Below are 25,305 nucleotides of genomic sequence, written 5' to 3'. Positions count from 1 at the left end.
ACTGATCGCACTGTCTCGCCACATGAGGCCGGCGTTGTTGTGCACTCGGAGGAACCAGCAGCCACTGCACCAACGTAATGTTTGACAGTAGTTTAGGGATTTCATCCTGATACTTGACAGTAATCAGGATGCTGTTGTTCCTCAGTGAGTATGCTCAGTGCCTCCCCTACACCGTCACTGACCACATGCTGAACGAGGTTACGGGCATCCCCCACGCCTTATCAAGACCCATGTTTGCCACATGTGCTGGTGGCGGACCTGCCTGTTCTGGTATTACAGCAGCCAGGCTCCATGGCGCTGCACAGTGAACACAGGGCTCACTAGAGGATTTTGGGCTCATGAAGTCTTCTTTCTGATTGGTTGGTCAGAGACATTCACACCTGCTAGAAGTCCTTCTGTCAGGCTCTGGCAGTTCCTCCTGCTGTTCCTCCTTGGACAGAGGAGCAGATGTCCACTCTACTGATGGATCTTCTACAGTAACTGCCTTTCTCCTGGAATTTCCTCCATGCTCTCGAGACTGTGCCGGGAGATACAGCAAACCTTCTGCCAGTGGCATGTATGACTGAGCCATCTTGGAGCAGTTGGACAACATTTGCAGCCTTTGGAGGGTCCAGGTATCATGATACCAGCAGTGACCCTGACTCCTGTAAGAGCAGTCAGAGAAGATGACGAGGGGTAAAGTGACGTCACTGTAAAACCTCTTTGGAGGTTCCCCACCAATATCCTCGAAGTTTAACTGATTTGATGCTGAACTCTGGTTAAAATGTATTCCTTTGACTTTTGTTTTTCAGCAGTACATTAAATATAATCTGTACAGACTTCCTGTTAAAGATGATTGTTTGAATCAAGCAGAGTATGTGGTTATCAGCGCACCAAACGACTCGTTCACAGCTGAAAGTTTTTCAAAACAATTTTCAACAACCAGCAAAGTCAAAGTCATTTAGAAGTTTCTACCATCTGCTTCTTTACAACTTTGATGGCGTCTATTTTTAGAAGGTGAAGGGTCACGTTTGACGATTCGTGAAATATCCATAATCACATATTCTAAATCTCGGGTGACCGCTTCAGTCCATATGAAAGGCTGATAGCATATTCATACTCAGGTCTACAGGCCTGTGTGCTTTATTAGAAAAAACTGTCATGAATATCTTATAGGCTCCTAATGCTGTGTGATACATTAGGATCTGGACACATTAAAGTTTTAAAGGCACATTAGATTGGCAATGACAGAAGGATTAGGAGAACGGCGTGGGGGGCGTGGCTGTAAAAGAAGAAGAAAGTGAGTTAAAAACATTACAGCGGTGGTTTATATTTGTGGCTTTATTTACTGAACGATGTCACGTTTCCTGCTTGAGCTGGCAGGTCACGCGAGCAAGGACCGCGAAGAAGGAAGCAAGGCGCCATTCAGAAGACCGCAAGTTTGTGGGAGACGCTTCTCGCTCACGTCGCGCGCTCTATGCTGCGCGCTCTATGCTGCGCGCTCTATGCTGCGTGCTCTTTTTCAATAATATATTATCTCTGATCTTCAGTGCTGTTGGCTGGAGGCTTTCTCCCTTCTAATATTGCTGAATTGCAATAGAGTACTTTTAGTTAGTCCCTGTTCTTCCTCTTTAGTTGATACTGCTGACCTATGAGGTCTACCTCCCACCTGAAACAGCCCTTGTGTGTGTGCTGCTCGGTGCTGCGTCCGTGTCAGTGTTTCACATATGAGAGGTCATGACCCCGCAGCCTGGAGTACACTTGTCTTCATCTGATTACATATTAACAGCCTGGACACACGGGCGTGGTCGTTGTGGGCGACGGGTCCTTTGACCCTCGGTAAAAAGCGACGCGTTCTCCCAGCGGACACCCCCCCTTCATTAATACAGACACCCACTGTCTGTCTGTATTTGCCTGTCGGCCCAGCAGTGTCAGGTGTTTCTGTGTCGTCCTCAGGTAAACGGCTCCAGGAGTGGGTGTGTGTGATCCTGTGCCTCTTTCTTTTCATCATCAACTTCTCTTTCCTCCTCCTGCACTTCTCCACCGTTCACATCTACAAGATCGTCCTCGGCATCGGTAAGCTGACACTCACACGAAGTCACTAAACTGTGATGGCTGGGATTTTGTATGTAAATGCTAATAATCATTTTCATGAGTTCATGTACACCTCTAATCAAGTTTTTGTAATTCTCTGTCCACGCCTGCATTTATGTAACAGTCCTCGGAATAGTGACGGCAGATTTTGCATCGGGGATTGTGCACTGGGGAGCAGATACCTGGGGGTCGGTGGACATCCCTGTTATTGGGAAGGTACGCACGCACGCACGCACGCACGCACGCACGCAGGCAGGCACGCAGGCAGGCAGGCAGGCAGGCTGTATCAAACACCTTTGAATAATTTCACATCAAATCAAGTTCATTTTCCTGCCAACCGAACTCTGAATCAGGTGTGCAGCAGTCTCACTAGTGTCGGTTCTGCTTTGCCTCTGTCAGACAGGCGGGTCGCTGACCAGCTGGTAACCACTGGTCACCTGGAAAGTGTGTAATCACTGACTAGTTGTTGCTGGCTGTCTCTGTGAAATCAATTGGTAAAGCTCCATTTCTGCAGGCCTACAGGCTGGTCAGAGAGACTGGTTGCACTGGAAAGCTCCTGGTCATTGATTTGGTTTGTCTGCAGACATTTACAACCAACTCCCCAAACGTCTGAGACCCTTTTAAACCCCTCGTAGTTCAACCCAAGCAATCACTGCAATGGTTTTGATACAGCAGCTGCTTTGTCACCAACTTTGGCTTCTTAAGTTTCTTCAGTCAAGGTAAGTTTAGCAGATCACATGGTTCATTCGATTGCTTCTGAGTGTTATGCAAACATTTTCCCTTCATCATTCTTTTTTCCCTCAACATAGAAGGACAAAGTCAAACTGTTCATCTTACAGCCGACTGTTTACTTTTTCCAAGCTTGGTTGTTAAATCTCGTCCTCTCTTATTTTGAGCTCCGCACTTTAAACAGAGAAGGAAGATTAATGTCTGCTCTTCAAAAGAAATACAAGTCGTATGTCCCAAACACCAAAATATTCTAGTAGTAGCAGCAGCAGTAGTATTACTAGTAGTGACATATATTTTTGTATCTTTAGTGACCTTTCAGAACACAAAGGTCAAATGGCCCAGTGTCAGGTTATTTGGGCCTACTGTCAGAAATACCTGTATCAGCGCCACCTGTGCACACTTTTGGAAACAAGTTTTGGCATTTTTAATATTTATTTTTTCATTAATCGAGAAGTACCACACAGTTACAGTTCTTATTAGTGGACAGTCCACCTAGCTCTGTCCTTCGCCTGTTCCCCCGCTGGCTGACTCCCTGCTGTGAGTCCACAGTCTCATCGTGCTTCTTGTACAGTCTTGGTGACTGCAGGCGGGTGACTGCAGGCGGGTGACTGCAGGCGGGTGACTGCAGGCGGGTGACTGCAGCGGGTGACTGCAGGCGGGTGACTGCAGCGGGTGACTGCAGGCGGGTGACTGCAGTGCTTTTCCTGCACTTTAAATGCACTCTGAGCTGGAAGGCCACTGCAGCTGATACCTGCAGCAGGTGGAGAATGGGTTCATGTCCTGCTGACTGAACTGGAGCGTCTGTGGGATGAGAGCGGCACTGACGAGGCAGCTGATGTCATTTTCATTTATTTTATTTGTTTGTCAGAAAGCGCCTGGTATTTGAAATGAGTGCAGAAGAGCACCTTTATAAATGATAGTATTTTAAAAAAGCCTTTTTTAAAAACACGTCCATCCTCAGATCCATTATTTTTGCATCGTTCTTGCTTTGGTACAGTTTTCCTGAATAATCCCAGCGAGCCAGATGGGACGGGTTTCTTTGGTTTTTACAGTTGGAGGTTTTGTTAAAAGTTGGTGTCTTCGCTTTCCTGGGACTGCATCACCGTGGTAGCAGTCGCCCCCGTCCCCACAGCTTTGCACTTCCGTAGTGATCTGAAGCTAAATGTCAGTGTAACACAAAGCGATTTCCCTGTAGGCAGTAATGTCCACTGCACTCACACACGCGCACACACGGGGTCACATGTGAACAGTCTCACCTTGAATATTGACGACCTTTCAGCGCACAGTGCACATACAGTATGCACATATTTATGTGGCTGCGTTACAGTAATCCACACACTCCTCTCAGCCAATTAGAGTAAAGGTTATCCTCATTTCATCCAATTAAAATCAGTATGATCCGGTGCAGCATGCAGATTGGTTCATGTGAACTTTGATTAATGGCGTGTGAATTTAGTGAGTGGAAGTGTGGGAGCGTTTCATCTACTGTTCCTTGTATTTATGAATTATTCATATATAAATAATGTGTGAAAAATGGAAGCTGATGTGTGAAGCATCCCTGTAAGAACCGTAGGCATTAATCACACTGTCCCACATGTTATCACTACATCATTAATAATAATTTGATATTGTTCACACTTTGATTGCAGTTCACACCATTTGTTACTTTGACTGAAAAACTGCAAACATATGCAAACGTGTTTTATTTACAAATACTTATTATCATAGTTAAATATGACCGCAAACACCAGAATCACCTTAACACCTGTAATGCAATTTGTAGTATTTTTGTAGTACAAGACAGTATTTGCTGTACTTGACTGATATTATAACGACTTAGAGATTCTAATGTGATTCAAACAACATTATATAAACACGTCTCCAGCGTGATGCATGCATGTCATTCATTGTTTCCTCGTTGTCTTTCTGAGCTTTGTGTTAAACATGATGACACGTGCAGGCTGTCACACCTCATCACTACAGTGCTGCATTTGTAGACTGTTGTGTTGCAGCTCCTTATTTTTGCATGGTTGGCTACCAGCTCGTGAGTGTAACAGCTTGGAGGCTGGCTGTGTAGAGCGCTGTCGTCTATCAGTGCAGTGCACGCGAAGGAATGAATGATGTTTGTTTTAAATTCATTTAAAATAATCCCGTGTCTGCTTGTATTCTTTATACATACAAGGTGATTATGTATTTAAACATAAATACAGATGTTTGGCTCCAACCTTAAAACCACGAACAGGTACAGATGTTGTTATGTAGTTACATGCAGTACATGCAGTACTCATTCAAATGTAACGTGTAAAATGAAAGGATGTATACATGACTGTAGTTATTGCACAAACACACCAGGAAAAAAAACATGAATTGATTAATTAGCATTGTTGTTGTGTGTGAATCAAGTATGTCTCTGCTCAGCAGCCTGCTGGATTCCGGCTTGAGATTACTGCCAGTACTTCAGTGTAATCTGATTAGCTGCAGCACCGACAGTCTTGACTTCGATGTGAGGATTTCTAATGGTTCGTGTAATTTGGGCTGTACCTAATGTATGTCTCTATTTTTAGATGCTACCTTAATAATATTTATTTGATATGTGCACTGTACTATCAGATGATGCTGAACAGTAATTTTAGGATCCCTGTGTTACTTGTTGTGTTTGCAGAAGGTATTATTTGGTGTGATGTTTATTTCTAATGTGGCATTTATTGAGGTTTGGGGTAGTTACTGGGACCAAAGGCACAGCAGCAGTCACAGATTTGCATGGTGTGTTGGACACTGTAGGAGACCTCTAATAAAGACTTTAACTGGCAGAGAAGAATGGACCTTTACAGAGAACAGAGGGCTGACAATAGTCTGCTGGAAATAAAGCGTCCACCTCTGCTGCATTTGTGAGGCTGAGAATAAAGCCGGCCCGTGCTCCCGGTTAGCGTTAGTTTGAATATCAAACACGAGCGTGATTCAGAACACCTGAGGCTAATGGCGGCCGTATTAGAGCGTTAGAAGTTGGCGCTGTCCTTTATTTTTGCCTTCTGTTATTTTATTCTGTTTTTGCTGATGTATGTCCAGTTTCCTGTCGCCTCTACCTGTGATGACCTGTGTAAACATGTGTTGTCTGTACTTTATGTACCGCTGATCTCCAAGTTGTTCAACGTGTCTCGTCTCAGACCGGAGCCGGTCTGAGACGAGACACTGAAGGTCATCGAATTCATCCCACACGTCTCATGTCACACCTTATATTTCAGACTGTGGGTCGTGTTTTTGTGTCACTGCTGCTCTCCTGCTGATGTTGAAAGTGTGGTAGCTGCCTGATTTAAACAGTTATCATTCATCTGCACACACACGCTTTTATTTGGACTTGTGTAGCTTTAGATTTTTAGACCCAGTAAAGTAAACGTCTGTGGGTGGGAGCAGCTGAAGAAGACGTTTTTCTTTAAAACAGGTGGTTTGATTAAAGACTTTATTCAAATCAAGGCTTTTATGGCAGTTACAGTAACAAGCACTGCTGTTGGGTGCTAGAATTAGTCTGTGTGTCATTAGTGAAACATGGGGCTTCGTGTGTTTAGCTACAAAGTAACAACAGTCGTCAGTTAAGGAATGCGTCAAAGTAAGGAAGCTAGTGGAGTCAGTCAGCCGCTGTCCTCATGGAAACGTAACCCGCCAGTACCCGCTGTACTCTGGAGTACATGCATCATATCAGCATTTGGCTTAAAAGAAAAAGAAAATCTGGAGTACAAACTTGTGTACGAACACATTCAGAGAGCGCATTATGATGCATGCTTCTGTCCACATCACAGTTGGAATATGTTGTTGTTCAGACAAAATAGGGCGAGAATTATTGCACAAAGTACACTGCGAGGTTGTTGCTCTCCAGGAGAAATTGTGTAACACCAATTTGTTCTTTCTGTGAGTCTACAGAAAGCCTTTTCTCTACTCAGCAGTGCTAAAATTGCAACACTAGTTTAAGAAGTGCTCGACAATTTCCCTGTAGCGTTTCCACATTTCCTTTAGGAGGCTTTTTGTCGTCATCGTGTCGTTGAGCTTTAATTGACTCAACAAGGATTTAGCAGTCCTCTAATGACACCACTTTGAGGACAAAGTCACGCTCATTAGTTCCCAATGATGCTCGATTCACACGGAAATTTGCCAGATGTGCTTACAGTTTTGGGATATATGTTTTAAGATCCTTTCTCCCCATCTAGTTCACTTGTGCAGTCATATTTTAAAAGCATCGCTACTTCTGTCCTTGTGTCGTTAACGAACAAATCTCTTTCAAGGCAACTCTCCAGTGAGGCTGATTGGAGCATTGAAAGAGAGTTAATTGAATGATGTAAGTCGGTTCTTATTTAAAGGACAGAAGGAGGAAAAAAGAGTGCGATATTAAAGGATGGTAAGGTTGGGCCCAAAAAAGAGAGAAACTAATAAAAAATACAGCAGACGAGGTTGGAAGGACAAAAAAAGAAGGGGGTGGAAGGGCGTGTCCGTCCAAGCAGTGGGACAGCGGTGGTTGCTGGGGCGATGGGCGATGTGAGCTGGTGATTAACGGATGTCGTGCAAGGCAGGCCGTTAAACGGTGTGGGATTAGAGGACACGCAGCGACCGGTGGCCCGCCGTTAACTGGGAGCGCCCGTGCCGCCCCTCTCGGCACGACCTCTGCGGCTTAGCCGGCCTTTCATCTAGCTGAGGGCTGCGGTGAGAGGAGGGGGACGATGGAGGAGGGGGAAGCAGCGGTAGAGAAGGGAGCTGGGCCCGTAATTGTGAGGATATCAACAGATAGTTTCAGCGTTTGCAGTGGCACCTACCGACAATGTCTGCTGATAGGCGTGTGCGATTGTTTCGAGCGGCTAACCCGACAATAATGAGTTTTCACGCTGATGTTTCGACGGCTGCACACAAACACGCACTCGGATAAATGCGCACTGTGCACAAACACATGCAAACCTTCCTCTTTTTGCTTTTTCCACACAGAGAAATAAATTACCTTTATCCTCTGTGTGCATGTGGGTGTGTTTCTTTCTGTCCTTTTTTGTGCTTCTGAGATTCAGATTCAGTCTTTCATTTGAGACCCCCATGCTCTCACAGACGGGTGTCTGCCTCTGCACAGTGCTGCTGGGGTTTGCTGGGTGTGTGTGTCTGTGTGTGTGTCTGTGTGTGTTCTAAAGCACACATTTTTGAATTGGTGGGGTGTCCATGGGTCATTTATGTGTATGAGTGTGTTTGCACAAGTTGACTGCTGTTCTGTGGTTTATTAGGATGCTGGATATGAGCTTTGGGGTTGCACAGGGTGCTCAGCACCACTAAGTGTGTGAGTGTGTGTGTGTGTGTGTGTGTGTATTTGATCTGCATTGGCGTAAAGAGGATAAACATGGTTTTGTGTTGTGGTTTAAAGTGAATTTAAATTCATTAGAGGAACCCAACGATGACTTTCAGCCTGTATGTGCATGTGACTGTAGCCCCTTTATTTAGCACAGACTAGATCGGCTGTTCACCCTGTTCCATTCATTTAGAATAGAATAGAATAGAATTCAACTTTATTGTCATTGCACATGCACAGGTACAGGGCAACGAAATGCAGTTTGCATCCATCCAGAAGTGCTTTAGTGATATAGATATATTACAATATATATTAGCAATAATATAGATATGTGAGTATATTACAGAAATGGGTCTATTATGGTATGTTATAATGTACACGGTATGAAGTATGTTGTGAATATTCTATAACTATAAGTATGTACAGGCTGTAGTGAGTACAAGCTATGTACAGGCTATGAACAGGATATAAATATGAAAAACTATACAGAATATGAAATAAATAACTTTACAGAATCTGAGATATACAGCTATACAGAAATGGGAACTATGTAAGTTGTAAACAGTTGTAGGATTAAAGATTATTGAATGTACAGAATGATTATTTACACAGGGCTATACAGTAGTGCAGTTAAGATAAGTGAGGGTGTAGATAGTTTCTACAGAGGCTATATAAAGTGCTAGTGGTTGTGAGTGGTGGTTCAGTCCATGTTATTATTGTGTGTTTGAGGGTACAGTTGTCCATTGTGGGTGTGTGTATGTTCAGTCCATGAGTTTAACGTGGGTCAGATGTCAGGAGGCAGAGTTCAGGAGTCTGACAGCTGTGGGGAAGAAGCTGTTCCGGTACCTGGTGGTCTTAGTCCGGAGGCTCCTGTGGCGCCTCCCAGAGGGCAGGAGGGTGAAGAGTCCATGTGATGGGTGACTGGGGTCTTTGATGATTTTCCCAGCCCTTTTCAGACACCGCTTCCTGTAGATGTCTTTTATGGCAGGAAGTGGTGCTCCGGCGATGCGCTGGGCAGTTTTCACGACCCTCTGCAACGCCTTCCGGTCCGAGGCAGAGCAGTTCCCGTACCAGACTGTTATACAGTTGGTCAGGATGCTCTCGATGGTGCAGCGATAGAAGTTCACCAGGATGTCTGAGGACAGGTGGTTCTTCCTCAGAGTCCTCAAGAAGAAGAGGCGCTGGTGAGCCTTCTTGACCAGCTTGGAGCAGTTGGTCGTCCAGGTGAGATCCTCGGAGATGTGGACTCCCAGGAACTTGAAGCTGCTCATACGCTCCACAGCCGTCCCCTTAATGTGGATGGGTGGATGTGGGTCAGCATTCCTCCTGTAGTCCACGATGAGCTCCTTGGTCTTCTCGGTGTTAAGCAGCAGGTTGTTTCTGTCGCACCACTCAGCCAGACGATCCACTTCCTCCCTGTACGCGGCCTCATCGTTGTCACTGATGAGGCCAATCACCGTGGTGTCATCTGCAAACTTAATGATGGTGTTGGAACCATCAGCAGGTCTGCAGTCGTGGGTGAAGAGGGAGTAGAGGAAAGGGCTCATCACACAGCCTTGTGGTACACCGGTGTTCATTGTGATGGTAGATGAGCAGCGGTTATCCAGCCGGACATGTTGGGGGCGGTTGGTCAGGAAGTCCAGTAACCATTTGCAGATGAGGGAACTGATACCCAGGTCTGTCAGTTTCCTGATGAGTTGTGAGGGGTGGATGTCATGTGTCCTGATGTCATGATTGTGTTATTAATACGCTGTTATCTCAACGTCTGAGCCTCTCAAAATGGTTCATGAATAAAATCAAACCTTTGGATTAAAAGTGTGCAGTCGAACCAAATCTTGATTTAACCTCCGCTGCAGTCGTGTGCATAAAAATGTCATTGGCCATAAACAAATGGACTAAATGTCTCTCTGACATGAAAACGAGCAAACAAAAGAAGCCAAAGCGTTTAGGTGACGCCGACTCACTCACCGCCGTCTGCACAGCTTTGCAAACATATAAAAACGGCAGTCGGTAACTCCGAGCTGCTTTTTCTCACCTTCATCTTCCTCCACGCTACGCTAGTTCTCCTGCTAGCTGTTGCGAGTTACAAAGTGCATACAGAACAACATACAACTGAAGTGGATGGATTGGCCTGTAGATTCACTGATATCCGCACTTCTCAGTCAGGATCAGGCGGATGTGCAGCTGCTGAGGCAGGAACAGCGAGCAGAGTCTAGTTTGGGATCTGTGTGGATTACTTTGATTTGGAAAGGCCACCACTTCAGTATTTTTCATTTCATATAAAAATAAGATAATGATGGTTTAAATAAAGTCCTCCCTCTAAAGCCAGTTGTTGTACGAGCAGAAACTCGTCGGAGCTTAGACTGAGAATAGTTTTATTCATTTCTTTTCTTTGCAGGCATTTCTTCGACCATTCAGGGAGCACCACATCGATCCGACTGCCATCACTCGCCACGACTTCATCGAAACCAATGGCGATAACTGCATGATCCCCATCCTACCGCTGGCTCACATGGCCTACAAGTTCCTCACTTACACACCAGGTAAATCACACATCTGCTTATACCGGCTGCAGAGACACAGATCTCTGCACTATCGCAGTCACTGTTTGAGCTGTGCTCTTGTTGCTGGGCGAGTCAGTTTCCTGTAAATATCTGCTAGCAGCTGTGGGCACATCTTAGATGTGATAAAGGTTGGTCAATAACGAGAACAGCAGTTCTGTAACCAGTCTGCACGAATGCCACCATCTATCAGAACTGGTGACCTGATGGTCAGTAGGGTCCTTAGAACATGGACGCTGCTGCTGATGGAGGACTTGATGGAGCACGCCATCCCCTAATCTAACTGGTGTTTAAATCAGCATGAATGTGATGGATTGGCAGAATCTTGGCACATGTAGTTTTAGTGTCAACACTAGACTAGAAAGAGCTGGGAGCTCCTTCTTTGCTCCATCATATCTTTGTCAAGTCAAGTCAAGTTTATTTATAAAGCACATTTAAAAACAACCAAGGCTGACCAAAGTGCTGTACAATAAATTACAAATATAAAATACAATAAAACGCAAGTACATAAAACACCTCACTGATAAAACAATAAATTAAAACAATAAGTTAAACCTTGCTAAAAGCCAATGAGAAGAGGTGAGTTTTAAGAGCAGTTTTAAAAGTTCCTAGGCTTGTGGAGAATCTGATGTGAGGAGGTAAACTGTTCCACAGTCTGGGTGCAGCCACAGCAAAAGCCCTCTCTCCCCTTTGTGCCCACTATCTCTGTAAGGCAAGGCAAGGCAAGGCAAGTTTATTTGTATAGCACAATTCAACAACAAGGTGATTCAAAGTGCTTTACAGAGACATTAGAAACAAGAACAAATAAAAAGCATGATTTAAAATTGAATAAAACAAGCAAATAAACTAACTAACTAATTAACAAACAAACAAACAACAGTATATAAAATCAAAACAGATAAAATCAGAACAGTAGATAAAATCAGTAGTTAAATGTAGGTTTTGAAATTTAAGCTTAAAAGTGTGGATTTGGTGCTTTATTCAAATGCAGCTGAGAACAGGTGAGTCTTCAACCTGGATTTAAATAAACTGAGTGTTTCAGCTGATCTGAGGCTTTCTGGGAGTTTGTTCCAGATATAAGGAGCATAAAAGCTGAATGCAGCTTCTCCGTGTCTGGTTCTGACTCTGGGAACTGATAAAAGACCGGATCCAGATGACCTGAGGGATCTGGATGGTTCATACTGGGTCAGGAGGTCATTGATGTATTTTGGTCCTAAACCATTCAGAGCTTTATAGGCCAGCATCAGAACTTTAAAGTCTATCTGTAGTAGTAGTGTCTGAAAACAACCAAGAAAAAAGATGAGTATTTCTTCAGTGAAAGAAGAAAGGTAAACCAACAAGTGGAAAGTCATTTTAGCCCTTCTTTCAGATTGGATGAACCAAACATTCACCAACCAACCAACTGGCTGGGATTTGTCGATCTGATCAGGTGAAGGAAGCCCAGGATGGACACAGACAGCTGCTGTTTGGAAACCTCAGTGTGTCATAGCCTTAAATATTCTTCTTTTGCTTCCTGTGTAGAAAAGAAAATCATCATTGCCATTCTTATTATCCTGAGAAGCTCGAGGGTGTAACATTGTAGACGTTTGAGCTAACTTCCTACAATTAAACCTCAAACTGGCGATGAAAATGCAAGGACTTCAGAAGGTCAGCTACAGTGTCAAACAGTTTGTAGCTGTGCCTTAGTACTGCAAGGTGCCAGACTAATGGAAGTTAAGGAAAAGCATAGGGCAGGTGATCATGTGCACTGACCTTACAGCTGCAGGGCAAGAGGTGGGAGGGACTGGAGGAGGAAGATCAGCAGGAGAAACTGAGCAAGCTGTTATTGAGGAGGTGACATCTCCACCTGTCATGTCTACACTACAAGTTGAGCTGAAAGGTCACTGATGGGAGGAGCGGAGGGGAGTTGACATCAGTTAGTTGGGTTAAAGGCTAGGTTAGCTACCGTGCTGTGAGGTTAAGCTGCTCCCAAGCATCTAGCACTGTGCATGTCTGATAAAGTGATAAACCGAGGTAGCTGGATAGGAAACGAAATAACAAAGTACCAGTGAAGGCGTTGCAGAGGGTCGTGAAAACTGCCCAGCGCATCGCCGGAGCACCACTTCCTGCCATAAAAGACATCTACAGGAAGCGGTGTCTGAAAAGGGCTGGGAAAATCATCAAAGACCCCAGTCACCCATCACATGGACTCTTCACCCTCCTGCCCTCTGGGAGGCGCCACAGGAGCCTCCGGACTAAGACCACCAGGTACCGGAACAGCTTCTTCCCCACAGCTGTCAGACTCCTGAACTCTGCCTCCTGACATCTGACCCACGTTAAACTCATGGACTGAACATACACACACCCACAATGGACAACTGTACCCTCAAACACAATAATAACATGGACTGAACCACCACTCACAACCACTAGCACTTTATATAGCCTCTGTAGAAACTATCTACACCCTCACTTATCTTAACTGCACTACTGTATAGCTCTGTGTAAATAATCATTCTGTACATTCGATAATCTTTAATCCTACAACTGTTTACAACTTGCATAGTTCCCATTTCTGTATAGCTGTATATCCCAGATTCTGTAAAGTTATTTATTTCATATTCTGTATAGTTTTTCATATTTATATCCTGTTCATATCCTGTACATAGCTTGTACTCACTACAGCCTGTACATACTTATAGTTATAGAATATTCACAACATACTTCATACCGTGTACATTATAACATACCATAATAGACCCATTTCTGTAATATACTCACATATCTATATTATTGCTAATATATATTGTAATATATCTATATCACTAAAGCACTTCTGGATGGATGCAAACTGCATTTCGTTGCCCTGTACCTGTGCATGTGCAATGACAATAAAGTTGAATTCTATTCTATTCTATTCTATTCATTCATACATTCAGAGGAAAAGAAATGCATGCACGAAACAAGTCTGTTTCTATTTGTTCAATTCTATTTATACAAATTTATTTATATAACAACAGTCGCCTGTTATTGTAAGGTAGACCCTACAATAATAGGTACAGAGAAAAACCCAACAATCATATGACCCCCTATGAGCAGCACTTTGGCGACAGTGGGAAGGAAAAACTCCCTTTTAACAGGAAGAAACCTCCAACAGAACCAGGCTCAGGGAGGGGCGGGGCCATCTGCTGTGATTGGTTGGGGTGAGAGAAGGAAGACAGGATAAAGACATGCTGTGGAAGAGAGACAGAGATTAATAACAGATATGATTCAATGTAGAGAGGTCTGTTAATACATAGTGAGTGAAGAAGAAACACCCAGTGCATCATGGGAGTCCTTCAGCAGGCTACACCTATTGTATTGTATTTTTGTATTGTATCTTTATTTGTTTCAGACATATAAAACAAAAAACAATATATACACACTACATATATTTTCATTTACAGATACGAATATATATGTAGATATACACACACACACACGTATGTGTTCAGATAAACAAAAAATATATAATGAAATAAAACAAAATCGTCTGACATGATGTAACAATGTTTGGTCTGAAAAGGAGTAGGAAGAAGTATGAACATACTTATTAATTCCTACCCCTGCTCAACATCTTATTGATCCCACATAATTCACCTAATTCCCATCATCACATACTCCACACGATACACGAGGAGAACCTATATAAACTTGGCTACCGTGATTGATATAATTTGGATATAATTTGATATTTTTATACATACAATGGGTGATCATCTTTATCGGTATCATATTCTTCCAAAATCAGTTTTCGAAGTATTTTCATGAACTTACTAATTCCTGAGCATTGCTGTAGATCTATAGTAAAACTATTCCACAGTTTTACCCCATAAATAGTGACACAAAAGGTTTTAACCTTTGACCGTGCTTTAAGAATCCTTAGATTCAATTTCCCCCTCAATTCATAGTCTCCTTCTCTGTCATAGAACATCCTCTGTATATTTCCTGGTAACATATTGTATCTGGCCTTGTACATAATTTTTGCAGTTTTATATTTTATAAGATCCATAAACTTCAGTATTTTTAATTTCAAAAACATGATGTTAGTATGGTCTCTAAATCCTGCTTTATTAATCATCCTGATTGCTTTTTTTTGAATTTTACATATTGGTTGAAGTGCAGTTTTATATGTGTTTCCCCAAATTTCCACACAGTATTCCAAATATGGCAATATAAGTGAACAATAAAGTACCCGGAGTGATTTGGAAGGCAAAAAATATTTAACTTGACTTAGTACGGAGATGCTTCTTGACAGTTTGGCTTGTATATGCTTTATGTGAGGTTTCCAGCAGATTTTGTTATCTATTATCACACCCAGAAATTTTGTATCCGAAACTTGCTCTATTTCAACATTGTTTACTAATAATTTTGCTCCTGCATCTTTTTTACAATTTCCGAATAACATAAATGTAGTTTTTTCCAAATTTAATGATAGCTTATTTCTATCAAACCATGTTTTCAGTTTAATCATTTCTTGTGTGACAATTTCCAAAAGCTGCTGTAAGTTCTCTCCAGCACAAAAAATATTTGTATCATCTGCAAATAGAATAAACTGTAGTATATCTGATGTTCTGCATAAATCATTGATATAGAGGATAAACAGCTTTGGTCCCAATACTGACCCCTGCGGAACTCCACAAACAATGTCCATACACTCTGATTGATATTCCCCAATTTTCACAAATTGCTGCCTGTCTCTCAAATAACTCTTTACCCATTCTAACACCACTCCTCTAATGCCGTAGTACTCCAGTTTATCAAGTAATATGTCATGATTAATTGTGTCAAAAGCTTTTTTTAGGTCAATGAATACACTAACTATACATTGTCTTTTATCTATATTGTTGGTGATATTTTCGATCAGTTCCATTAATGCCAATGATGTTGATCTATTTGATCTGAAACCATACTGACTATCCATTATTATTTTGTGTTTATCTATAAATTTCTCAAGTCTATTACTAAAGACTTTTTCCAGTATTTTTGAAAATTGAGAAAGTAGAGAGACAGGCCTATAATTTGTGAATTGGTGTCTGTCACCATTTTTAAACAGTGGTGTTACTTTAGCTGTTTTCATTTGTTTTGGGAATGTACCAGTTTGTAAGGACAAATTGCAGATATGTGTTAAGGGTTTGGAAATGCCCTCTATCACTTTCTTGACTATTTCCATATCTATGTCATCAGAGTCTGTAGAGTTTTTTGTTTGTGATTTCCCAACAATATCAATGATTTCCTTTTCTTCCACCACCGTTAAGAACATTGAATGAGGATTGCGATCAATGAGTCTAGTTTCTTTCTCTACAGAATCTGTCATATCAGGAATTGTTTCAGCCAAGTCTGGCCCAACACTTACAAAGAATTTGTTGAACTCATTTACCACATCTCTCATATTAGTAATATTTCTATCATTATTTGTGAAATACGAAGGATAGTCTGCCTGCCCCGAGCCCTTTTTGATGATGGTATTTAATGTTTTCCAGATCCCTTTAATATTATTTTTATTCATAATCAGTAATTTTTCATAGTATTCCTTTTTACATGACCTTAAAATACTCGTTAATTTATTTTTATATTTCTTGTATTTATTTTCAGCTTCTGTGCTTCTGTTCATTATAAATTCTCTGTATAAGGTATTTTTCTTCTTACATGCATTTTGCAATCCTTTTGTAATCCATGGGCACTCTGCATATTTTTGTTTTTTACTATATTTCTTTACTGGGCAATGACTATTATATAACAGTTTAAATTTTCCTAAAAAAATCTCATAAGCTTTATCAATATTTTTTTCCTTATACAGCATCTCCCATTCTTGCTTGAGTAAATCACTTTTGAATGCGTTTATTGACTCTTCTGTTCTCACTCGTTTGTATTTTATTGTGTTTTGCTGTTTAACATTCCTGTAATTGCTGTTATACACTATAAAAACAGGTAGATGATCACTGATGTCATTAATTAGGAGACCACTTATGGTTCTATTTTCTATTTCATTAGTAAATATATTGTCTATTAGGGTTGCCGACTGTGCTGTAATCCTGCTGGGCTTAGTGATCACTGGAAAAAGTCCCAAGCTATACATTGTATTAATAAATTCCTCTGTCGCTCTCTGCTTGTTTGGATTTAGTAGATCTATGTTAAAATCCCCACAAATGAACATGACTTTTTGATTTGTCCTAATGAATGTTTTATCTACTCACTCCTTAAAAATTTCAATATTAGAACCTGGTGTTCTATATATACAGCTTACAATGACATTTTTCTCTTTTCCCATACTAATTTCTATTGTTACACACTCTAATATATTATCTACCGCCATCGTCATTTTTTCTACCATCTTGTATTTTAAATTTTTATCCACAAACAAGGCCACACCACCGCCATTCTTATTCTTTCTATTTGTAAGATTTAATTCATATCCATCTATTACAAAGTCCTCTCCTTTCTGTTTATTAATCCATGTTTCAGATACTGCAATCACACTGAATGGATGTGTAAATTTGCTTAAATATTCCCTTATTTTGTGAAAATTTGCATATAAACTTCTACTATTAAAGTGGATTATAGATATTTTGCCGTCGACCAAAATAGCATAACTAAGGGAGGATTCAGGGTCACCTGGTCCAGGACTAACTATATGCTTTAGAACATAAAAGACAACGATCGAGTTGTTACATTCGCATAAAACCCTAAATAATACTACTACTACTGCTGCTAGTACTGCTGCTAGTACTGCTGCTACTACTCCTGCTTCTGGCTGCTACTTTTAGGGATCGCCACAGCACATCATCTACCATCTAGCCTCGCCTCTGTCAGTGCGCCCCAGGGTGGCTGTGGCTACAATGTAGCTGCCATCACCAGTGTGTGGATGTGTGTGTGGATGGGTGGATGACTGGATGTGTAAAGCGCTTTGGGGTCCTTAATGACTGGTAAAGCACTATATAAATACAGGCCATTTACCATTTTTACCATCTACCTCCATCTTACCATCTTCCTACCTCCTTCCTGTCACACCAACCCTCTGTATAGTCTCCTTCACTACATCCATGACTCTGTGCACGTCTGCTCCTGCCTGGCAGCTCCATATTTAACATCATTTATCCAGTATAGGCCATATCCCTCCTGTGCACACGTATTCAGTAGTTTTCCAGTTCTTTTGGGTACCTTTACTGTGGTTTCTCGGAGTATAAACATAAAACTTTGATTTGATGGCCTTTCTTAAACAGTCCTGCGTCATTATTATCTCAGCAGGTGTTTGTGAGGGTCTGGTAAGTGTTGATGTGCAAAACATCCCTTTTTAAAAAGTCTCCATTCAGAAGAAATAAATGCTTTAGCTTTCCTAACTTAGCTCTACCGTGCATGAGCAAAATACATTTGAGTTATTGACATGATATTAGAGATTAGATGTAAAACTAACCAGAAATGTCAAAAGAAAGTAAAGGTTAAAAGTGTTATTGTGTTTGAACGGTGTAAGTGTCTGTAAAAGATCATCGGTACGTTTAAGGGGAGTCAGACTTTAACAAATCGTCTGAAACCAAAAGAATGAAAATGTTAAAAGTTCAGCTGCTTGTCCACAGGAGGGATCCGTGCATGAGGCGAGAGGGAGGAGAGATTAGAGGCAGCAACAGTGAGGTCCACTTGTAGGTGACATCCACACCTGTCATGTCACACACCACAGGGAGTCAAGAGGTCACCAAACGGACGCAGTGACATCCACACCTGTCATGTCCGCGCCTTAAGAGGTCGCAGCTAAGCGTTCGAGGGCGAGAGCGCACGGAGAACAGAGGAAGCGAGAGAGCGCGCGGGGGCAGCGGAGGGTCGCGTAGCGGTGAGATGACATCTAAACCTGTCATGTCGAGCTCCTCGCAGTGTCGAGCGGTCACCAGACAAAGACGGAGACAGAGGTAGACGGGGAAATCTGAAAAGCGCGAGGTGACATCTCCAGCTGTCATGTCTGCACTTGAACTGGGGTCAAGAGATTGTAGTTTTCACCAAAGACAAGGGACAAGGCATGGAGACGGACAGAGAGAGGACAGCTGTAAGTCACAGGAAGACCGAGAGCTATCAGCTGACAAACCAGACTCACACGTTCATGGAGGCTGTGCGCATCCTTATACTGTTCATGCATTCATTATTGTCAGAAATGTTGTGCGCAGCTGCTTCTGTGTGAGTCCTGACATGTTTGTCAGCTGTCAGCTCAAATCAGCGCTGACTCCGTAAACAGTTTTCAGCTACCGATGACAAAATGCTTGTTATAGGCGAGTGCGTGGCCGCGGTCAGGACGTCTGATTAATCAGCTGTAGTGTTATCAGTCCACCGGTGTCTGTCGTTGTCTTTGGGTCAGAGTTTGCATCAAAGGGGACGCATGTCCAGCTGCAGTTAGTGTGGGACAGCTTTCCACGATCGAGCGAGGCTCGGCGAGGCTGAGATAAACATCTTCCTTTGAGCCCCCCTCCAGTTAATCCAACTTTCTTTTGATTGGCTGCTCGTTGTAAAACAATGATGGAGCGTCTGTGCTTGCAGTGCTGTGTGCCTGACCAGATTCAGTGTATCCAATCCTGCTGACATCACAGAGGGCCGAGAAAGGGAAAAAAGACATCGCTAACCCGTTTCTGTGATTTATGTAGTGTTGTCACTGAGTCAGCATCAGATACTTTTAATTTCACCCTTTACTTCCAAAAGCTGCACTGAAAGCTGTTTTTTCCTTTGTAGCACCACAAAGAATAACTGAAAGTCTTCAACATCATTTTGTAAATGCACGGCTCATTAAACGTTCAAATGTGAAATCAAAATGCACCTTTTTACAGTTCTCGCTGAGAGGAGAGATCCGGAGGTTTCCAGGAGTTTTACTGCTCCTGACATCAGACTGGGCTGCACGTGGAGTTTGACACTGCAGAGCGTGATATTCAGAATAAAGATGGTCACTTGTCATATAACATCTCAGCTAATGTCGACTGTTTGATGGTGACTCCGCTCCTGTTAGAGTTCAGGCTAAGAATGAATAAATGGGACTCAGCAGGTTACCTCTTACTTGGTGCAAATTAACATCACACCAGATATTTCTCAATAAAAGTACTCCATATTTTTTGAAGTGCTCTCTCATCCCATTGGTTGACAGCTTTCAGTGACCTTTTACTGTGTTTCACTGTGACTTTGTGTTACCTTCGTTCCCCAGCCTTCGCATACAAAGCCAGCAGCGCTCGGGTCGCTCCCTCCATACCTGTGCAGGTGTGACGTGTATCCTGAGCCTCAGAAGTTCTTTAACCCTTTAAAGCCGGTCGGAGCGGGCACGCTCTGTTGTGCGTAACTATTTTTAAATCCCGGTAGAACCGGAACCGTGTAAGCTAACGCAATAAATTTTTTTGCATATGAAACCGGAGGAGTTGTACTTGCATCTTATGCCATCAGCTTGTCCTCGGTCACAGTTTCCTTCCACATACAGCTTTGCAAAAACATCATAAAAAGCACTTGCAGCAACAAAAACATAATATTCCAGAAACACGCTTTGCTGATCCGATCAGCTGTTTGTAACACTTCCTACGTCCATCAGCTCGAACTTTCGCATGTCCGCCATGACCTGCCCAAAACTGGAAGTGACGTCATTTTCACGGAAATGTAGTTTTTTACCATCAGGGCCTCATGAGCCTATACTGGTGCTTTTAAAAGTTATGTTTGACTTTATGACTTTCTGTGTCGTTTCTGGGATGCTGAGGACTCATATTGCACTGCTGGAAATAGTTTATTTTGATGCACATGCTGCTTTTTTGCAAATTTGTTGTATAATATTTATTTTCGTTTTTCCTGCAGTATATAAAAATTGGTGTATTTCAAAAATAAAACTATGAAGACACTCAAAATAAATTTCCTGTGGTGGGAAACTATTTTGTGCAACTTTTTTGTATTTACAGTTTTGAGGGATAAGCCTCTTAAATTTCTCTAACTACAAATATATGTTAAAAAAGCAAAAACGATTTTCAATTTTTTTGTAGTTTATTGCACTTTTTTGCAATTTATGTAATCACTATGCACCTAATGCAGACATATTATTAAAATTTGGGCTATAATGGTTGTATTGATGTATAGCAACTTGAAATGCTCCCAAAAATGGCTCCACAGCATGTAAAAATATAATATAAGCTCTGGCGGACTTGGTTCTATGGTAGGTCTTAAAGGGTTAATGTTTAATGATTCATAGTTACGTTTAAACACCAGCAGGAAGTTAGGTGCTCAGTAAAGAACAGGAAACATGGCCTCGTTTCCTTCTTTGAGTGTAGACTGCTTACTTCCTCACCCCTGACCTGGTGCCTGCAGTGTGGCAGAATGTGTGCAGTCATCTGTTCGTCGTCTGATTGGAAACATCATGCTAACCATTGCTAACATCTTCTTTAGATAAAGTATGTTTCATCCTCTCCTTTCAGGCTCTTCAGCACCTCCGAGGTTCAGCATCTCTGTGGGAGTCCTGCTCCTTCATTACACTGAACACTTTGATCAATTATTCCATTAACTTTCCCTCGTCTTCTTTCTTTGTGTCTGTTGTCACCTTTCAGAGGCCTTGCTGGAATCCTACCCCTGGGATTGCTACGTCTTCGCCCTGGCGGTTTTCGTCACGCTAACCAATCAGATTCACAAGTGGAGCCACTCCTACTTTGGCCTCCCGCGATGGGTCACGCTGCTCCAGGACTGGCATCTGGTGTTGCCACGGAAACACCACCGCATCCACCACGTGTCGCCGCACGAGACGTATTACTGCATTACCACCGGTATGATGCTGAGCTCCGTATCAGAGGGGCAGACGTGACTGCTACTGTCTCGTGACAGGACGGTCACTCATGTGTCTGCTCAGATTCCTCGACGTTCTCGTAGAGTCGTGCAGGGGAATCAGCCCGTGTCTCTGTCAGGCTGTCAGATATACAGGGAGTGCAGAATTATTAGGCAAGTTGTATTTTTGAGGAATAATGTTATTATTGAACAACAACCATGTTCTCAATGAACCCAAAAAACTCATTAATATCAAAGCTGAATGTTTTTGGAAGTAGTTTTTAGTTTGTTTTTAGTTTTAGCTATTTTAGGGGGATATCTGTGTGTGCAGGTGACTATTACTGTGCATAATTATTAGGCAACTTAACAAAAACCAAATATATACACATTTCAATTATTTATTTTTACCAGTGACGCCAATATAACATCTCCACATTCACAAATATACATTTCTGACATTCAAAAACAAAACAAAAACAAATCAGCGACCAATATAGCCACCTTTCTTTGCAAGGACACTCAAAAGCCTGCCATCCATGGATTCTGTCAGTGTTTTGATCTGTTCACCATCAACATTGCGTGCAGCAGCAACCACAGCCTCCCAGACACTGTTCAGAGAGGTGTACTGTTTTCCCTCCTTGTAAATCTCACATTTGATGATGGACCACAGGTTCTCAATGGGGTTCAGATCAGGTGAACAAGGAGGCCATGTCATTAGTTTTTCTTCTTTTATACCCTTTCTTGCCAGCCACGCTGTGGAGTACTTGGACGCGTGTGATGGAGCATTGTCCTGCATGAAAATCATGTTTTTCTTGAAGGATGCAGACTTCTTCCTGTACCACTGCTTGAAGAAGGTGTCTTCCAGAAACTGGCAGTAGGACTGGGAGTTGAGCTTGACTCCATCCTCAACCCGAAAAGGCCCCACAAGCTCATCTTTGATGATACCAGCCCAAACCAGTACTCCACCTCCACCTTGCTGGCGTCTGAGTGGGACTGGAGCTCTCTGCCCTTTACCAATCCAGCCACGGGCCCATCCATCTGGCCCATCAAGACTCACTCTCATTACATCAGTCCATAAAACCTTAGAAAAACCAGTCTTGAGATAGTTCTTGGCCCAGTCTTGACGTTTCAGCTTGTGTGTCTTGTTCAGTGGTGGTCGTCTTTCAGCCTTTCTTACCTTGGCCATGTTTCTGAGTATTGCACACCTTGTGCTTTTGGGCACTCCAGTGATGTTGCAGCTCTGAAATATGGCCAAACTGGTGGCAAGTGGCATCTTGGCAGCTGCACGCTTGACTTTTCTCAGTTCATGGGCAGTTATTTTGCGCCTTGGTTTTTCCACACGCTTCTTGCGACCCTGTTGACTATTTTGAATGAAACGCTTGATTGTTCGATGATCACGCTTCAGAAGCTTTGCAATTTTGAGACTGCTGCATCCCTCTGCAAGATATCTCACTATTTTTGACTTTTCTGAGCCTGTCAAGTCCTTCTTTTGACCCATTTTGCCAAAGGAAAGGACGTTACCTAATAATTATGCACACCTGATATAGGGTGTTGATGTCATTAGACCACACCCCTTCTCATTACAGAGATGCACATCACCTAATATGCTTAATTGGTAGTAGGCTTTCGAGCCTATACAGCTTGGAGTAAGACAACATGCATGAAGAGGATGATGTGGACAAAATACTCATTTGCCTAATAATTCTGCACTCCCTGTACGATGTGAGGCTGAGTCTTATAAATGACAGATCCGTGTAAAAACGTCCTCCACTGTTGTTGGGACGTCCGGCCCCAGATTTCCTGTTGTTCACAAACCTGCCGTCCTCCCGGCAGCGTGGGATACATGCTGAAAGATGCCAGGACAGGAACACAGCTGGACTGTACAGTCGCCATATGTTTGCAAGTATGTGACATCGTCCGTGTGAGCGAGCTCGGCCTCCTCGTGCACCGAAGAACAGATCACGCGACGCCAGACGACCAAACCCCTGAATAATGTCCTCCCTTTATTTTTACATCTATCAGCAAACCCAAACCTTCCTCGTCACCCTCGGCCGTTTGTCAGTGCGATCGTCGTGGGCGGCCATTTTAGATCGCCATCGTTGAAGCTGCAGAATAATTTCCCGTGCGGCTCTCTGCAGATTCGGATGAGATGGCGGATGTGTCTGTGTGATTCTTATAAATAACTAAAAGAAAGCGTTTGCGTGCGTGTGGCTCTGCAGAGACGAGGCCTCGCTCACAGATTCAGTATTCTGCCTGCATCTGGGTGAGAGGGGGAGAGAGGGGAGGATACTCGAGGGGGATTCAGCTTGTACATCACCCTGCGCCCCAGTGGACGACAGATGTGAGTGTGTGAGTGTGGGTGAGCTGAGGGGGGTGGCAGACTTGTGTGTCTGTACACACACACTGCGTACATCTGCATACTCCAGCATCTGTGTGCTAGTCTCTTTGACCTTCTCTTTGGTTTCTAACCTGTGTGTGTGTGTGTGTGTGTGTGTGTGTGTGTGTGTGTGTGTGTGTGTGGTGGGCTGGTGGGGTAGAGGGGCCCACGGGGGACGGCGACGGCCCCCCGCTCCCCGAGCCCGGCTGCCTGGGCCTGGCTTGGATTCCGCTGGGGCTCGCCTAGTTGCCTTTGTGCTCGCCACCGGCTGACAATCCCCATGTATATTTAATGCTAACCTGCTGTCTGTTCTAACAAATAGGACTTCACAGGTGGGGGGGGGCTGAGGACAGGAGAGGAACGGGGGAGAGGGGGGGTGGGAGGCAGGGATTTGGAGGAATAAAAAAGGAGTGTGGTGGAGGAAGACATCGAGCGACAGACAGCGGAGAGTGAAATCAAACACAACCTCTGGCTGCTTCAACGTCTTCCAGCCGAGAGAAGGTCACCGCAGGGACGCGCGTGCACGCATCCCTGCAGCTATTGCAAGAACCCTATGCAAACACATCACACAAGTGCAGCACAAGTACACAACGTCCGTGTGGGTCTTTGTGCTGTCTTCGTGTCTCTGTGCGATCGACTTTTAGAGTTTAGATACGAGTTTGTGTCTTTGGCTGAAATGATGAAATGGATTTCATCTCAGGTGTCACGGGACTGTGTGCCCTCTGCATAGGCATGTTGTTTCACAGCAGTCACGCGTATTCACAGACTACTGTACAGCCATGCATTCATACTCCGTGTACTTTGGCCTGCATCCATCTGCAGCGTGATAGTCTAAGAAACATTCACAGCTGTTCAGATTCTGTAAACGGCACGAGAGCGACGACACTGTGAGCGACGACACTGAGCGAGCATGTGTTCCCACGTGTTAATAGGACTAAACATGTTCAAACCTTCACCCCTGTAAATGTTGTCAGTGCATAATCAGATCAGAGGGGACAGGAAATTACACGTGGAGGAAAAAAGAAGGAAACAAAGAACCTGAAAAGACGATTTTCGTCATTTGGCTACTGCCACTAACTCAGATCTTCAGACGTGACATCCACTCACCGGACACGTGATTAGGTAAATGTGCTGCTTGACTCCACAAAGTGCTTTATACATCAGTCCTCTTTTGCCCTCTAAACTGCCCTGATACTTCGTGTGGTGGATTCAACAAGGAGCAGGAAACATTCCTCAGAGATGCTGCTGTGGTCCTATCTCCCTCAGGGTTCAACATGTTGTGCGTTCAGCGATGCTCTTCTGCATATTTTGGTTGTAATCAGTGATTATTTGAGTTACTGCAGCCGTCCTGCCTCAGCTTGAAGCAGCCCGGCCACTCTCCACTGACCTCTGACCTCCAAAAGTAATTTTTTCCTAGAAAACTGCTGCTGTCTGGATGCTTTCACTGTTTCAGGGTATTCTCTGTAAACCCTAGAGATTGT

General features: G+C 43.2%; 1 protein-coding gene across 1 annotated transcript in view; it reads left to right on the top strand.

Moving 5' to 3' along the window:
• peds1a (plasmanylethanolamine desaturase 1a) overlaps positions 1-25,305 on the top strand; it is a 66,342-nt gene that overhangs the window by 33,088 nt on the left and 7,949 nt on the right. The window contains exons 2-5 of the mRNA XM_086297858.1: positions 1,936-2,055; positions 2,198-2,289; positions 10,512-10,656; positions 21,237-21,449. Coding sequence (XP_086153984.1) covers positions 1,936-2,055; positions 2,198-2,289; positions 10,512-10,656; positions 21,237-21,449 — 570 coding nt within the window. The remainder of the gene's footprint in view (positions 1-1,935; positions 2,056-2,197; positions 2,290-10,511; positions 10,657-21,236; positions 21,450-25,305) is intronic.

Source organism: Aulonocara sp. 'chitande type north' Nkhata Bay, linkage group LG7 (genome assembly GCF_057382095.1).
Source record: "Aulonocara sp. 'chitande type north' Nkhata Bay isolate Kocher_YH1m ecotype deep benthic linkage group LG7, A_spYH_male_GT1.1, whole genome shotgun sequence".
NCBI lineage: Eukaryota > Metazoa > Chordata > Actinopteri > Cichliformes > Cichlidae > Aulonocara > Aulonocara sp. 'chitande type north' Nkhata Bay.
The sequence above is the reverse complement of the archived record's forward strand: the minus strand, read 5'-3'. Positions and strand labels throughout refer to the sequence as shown.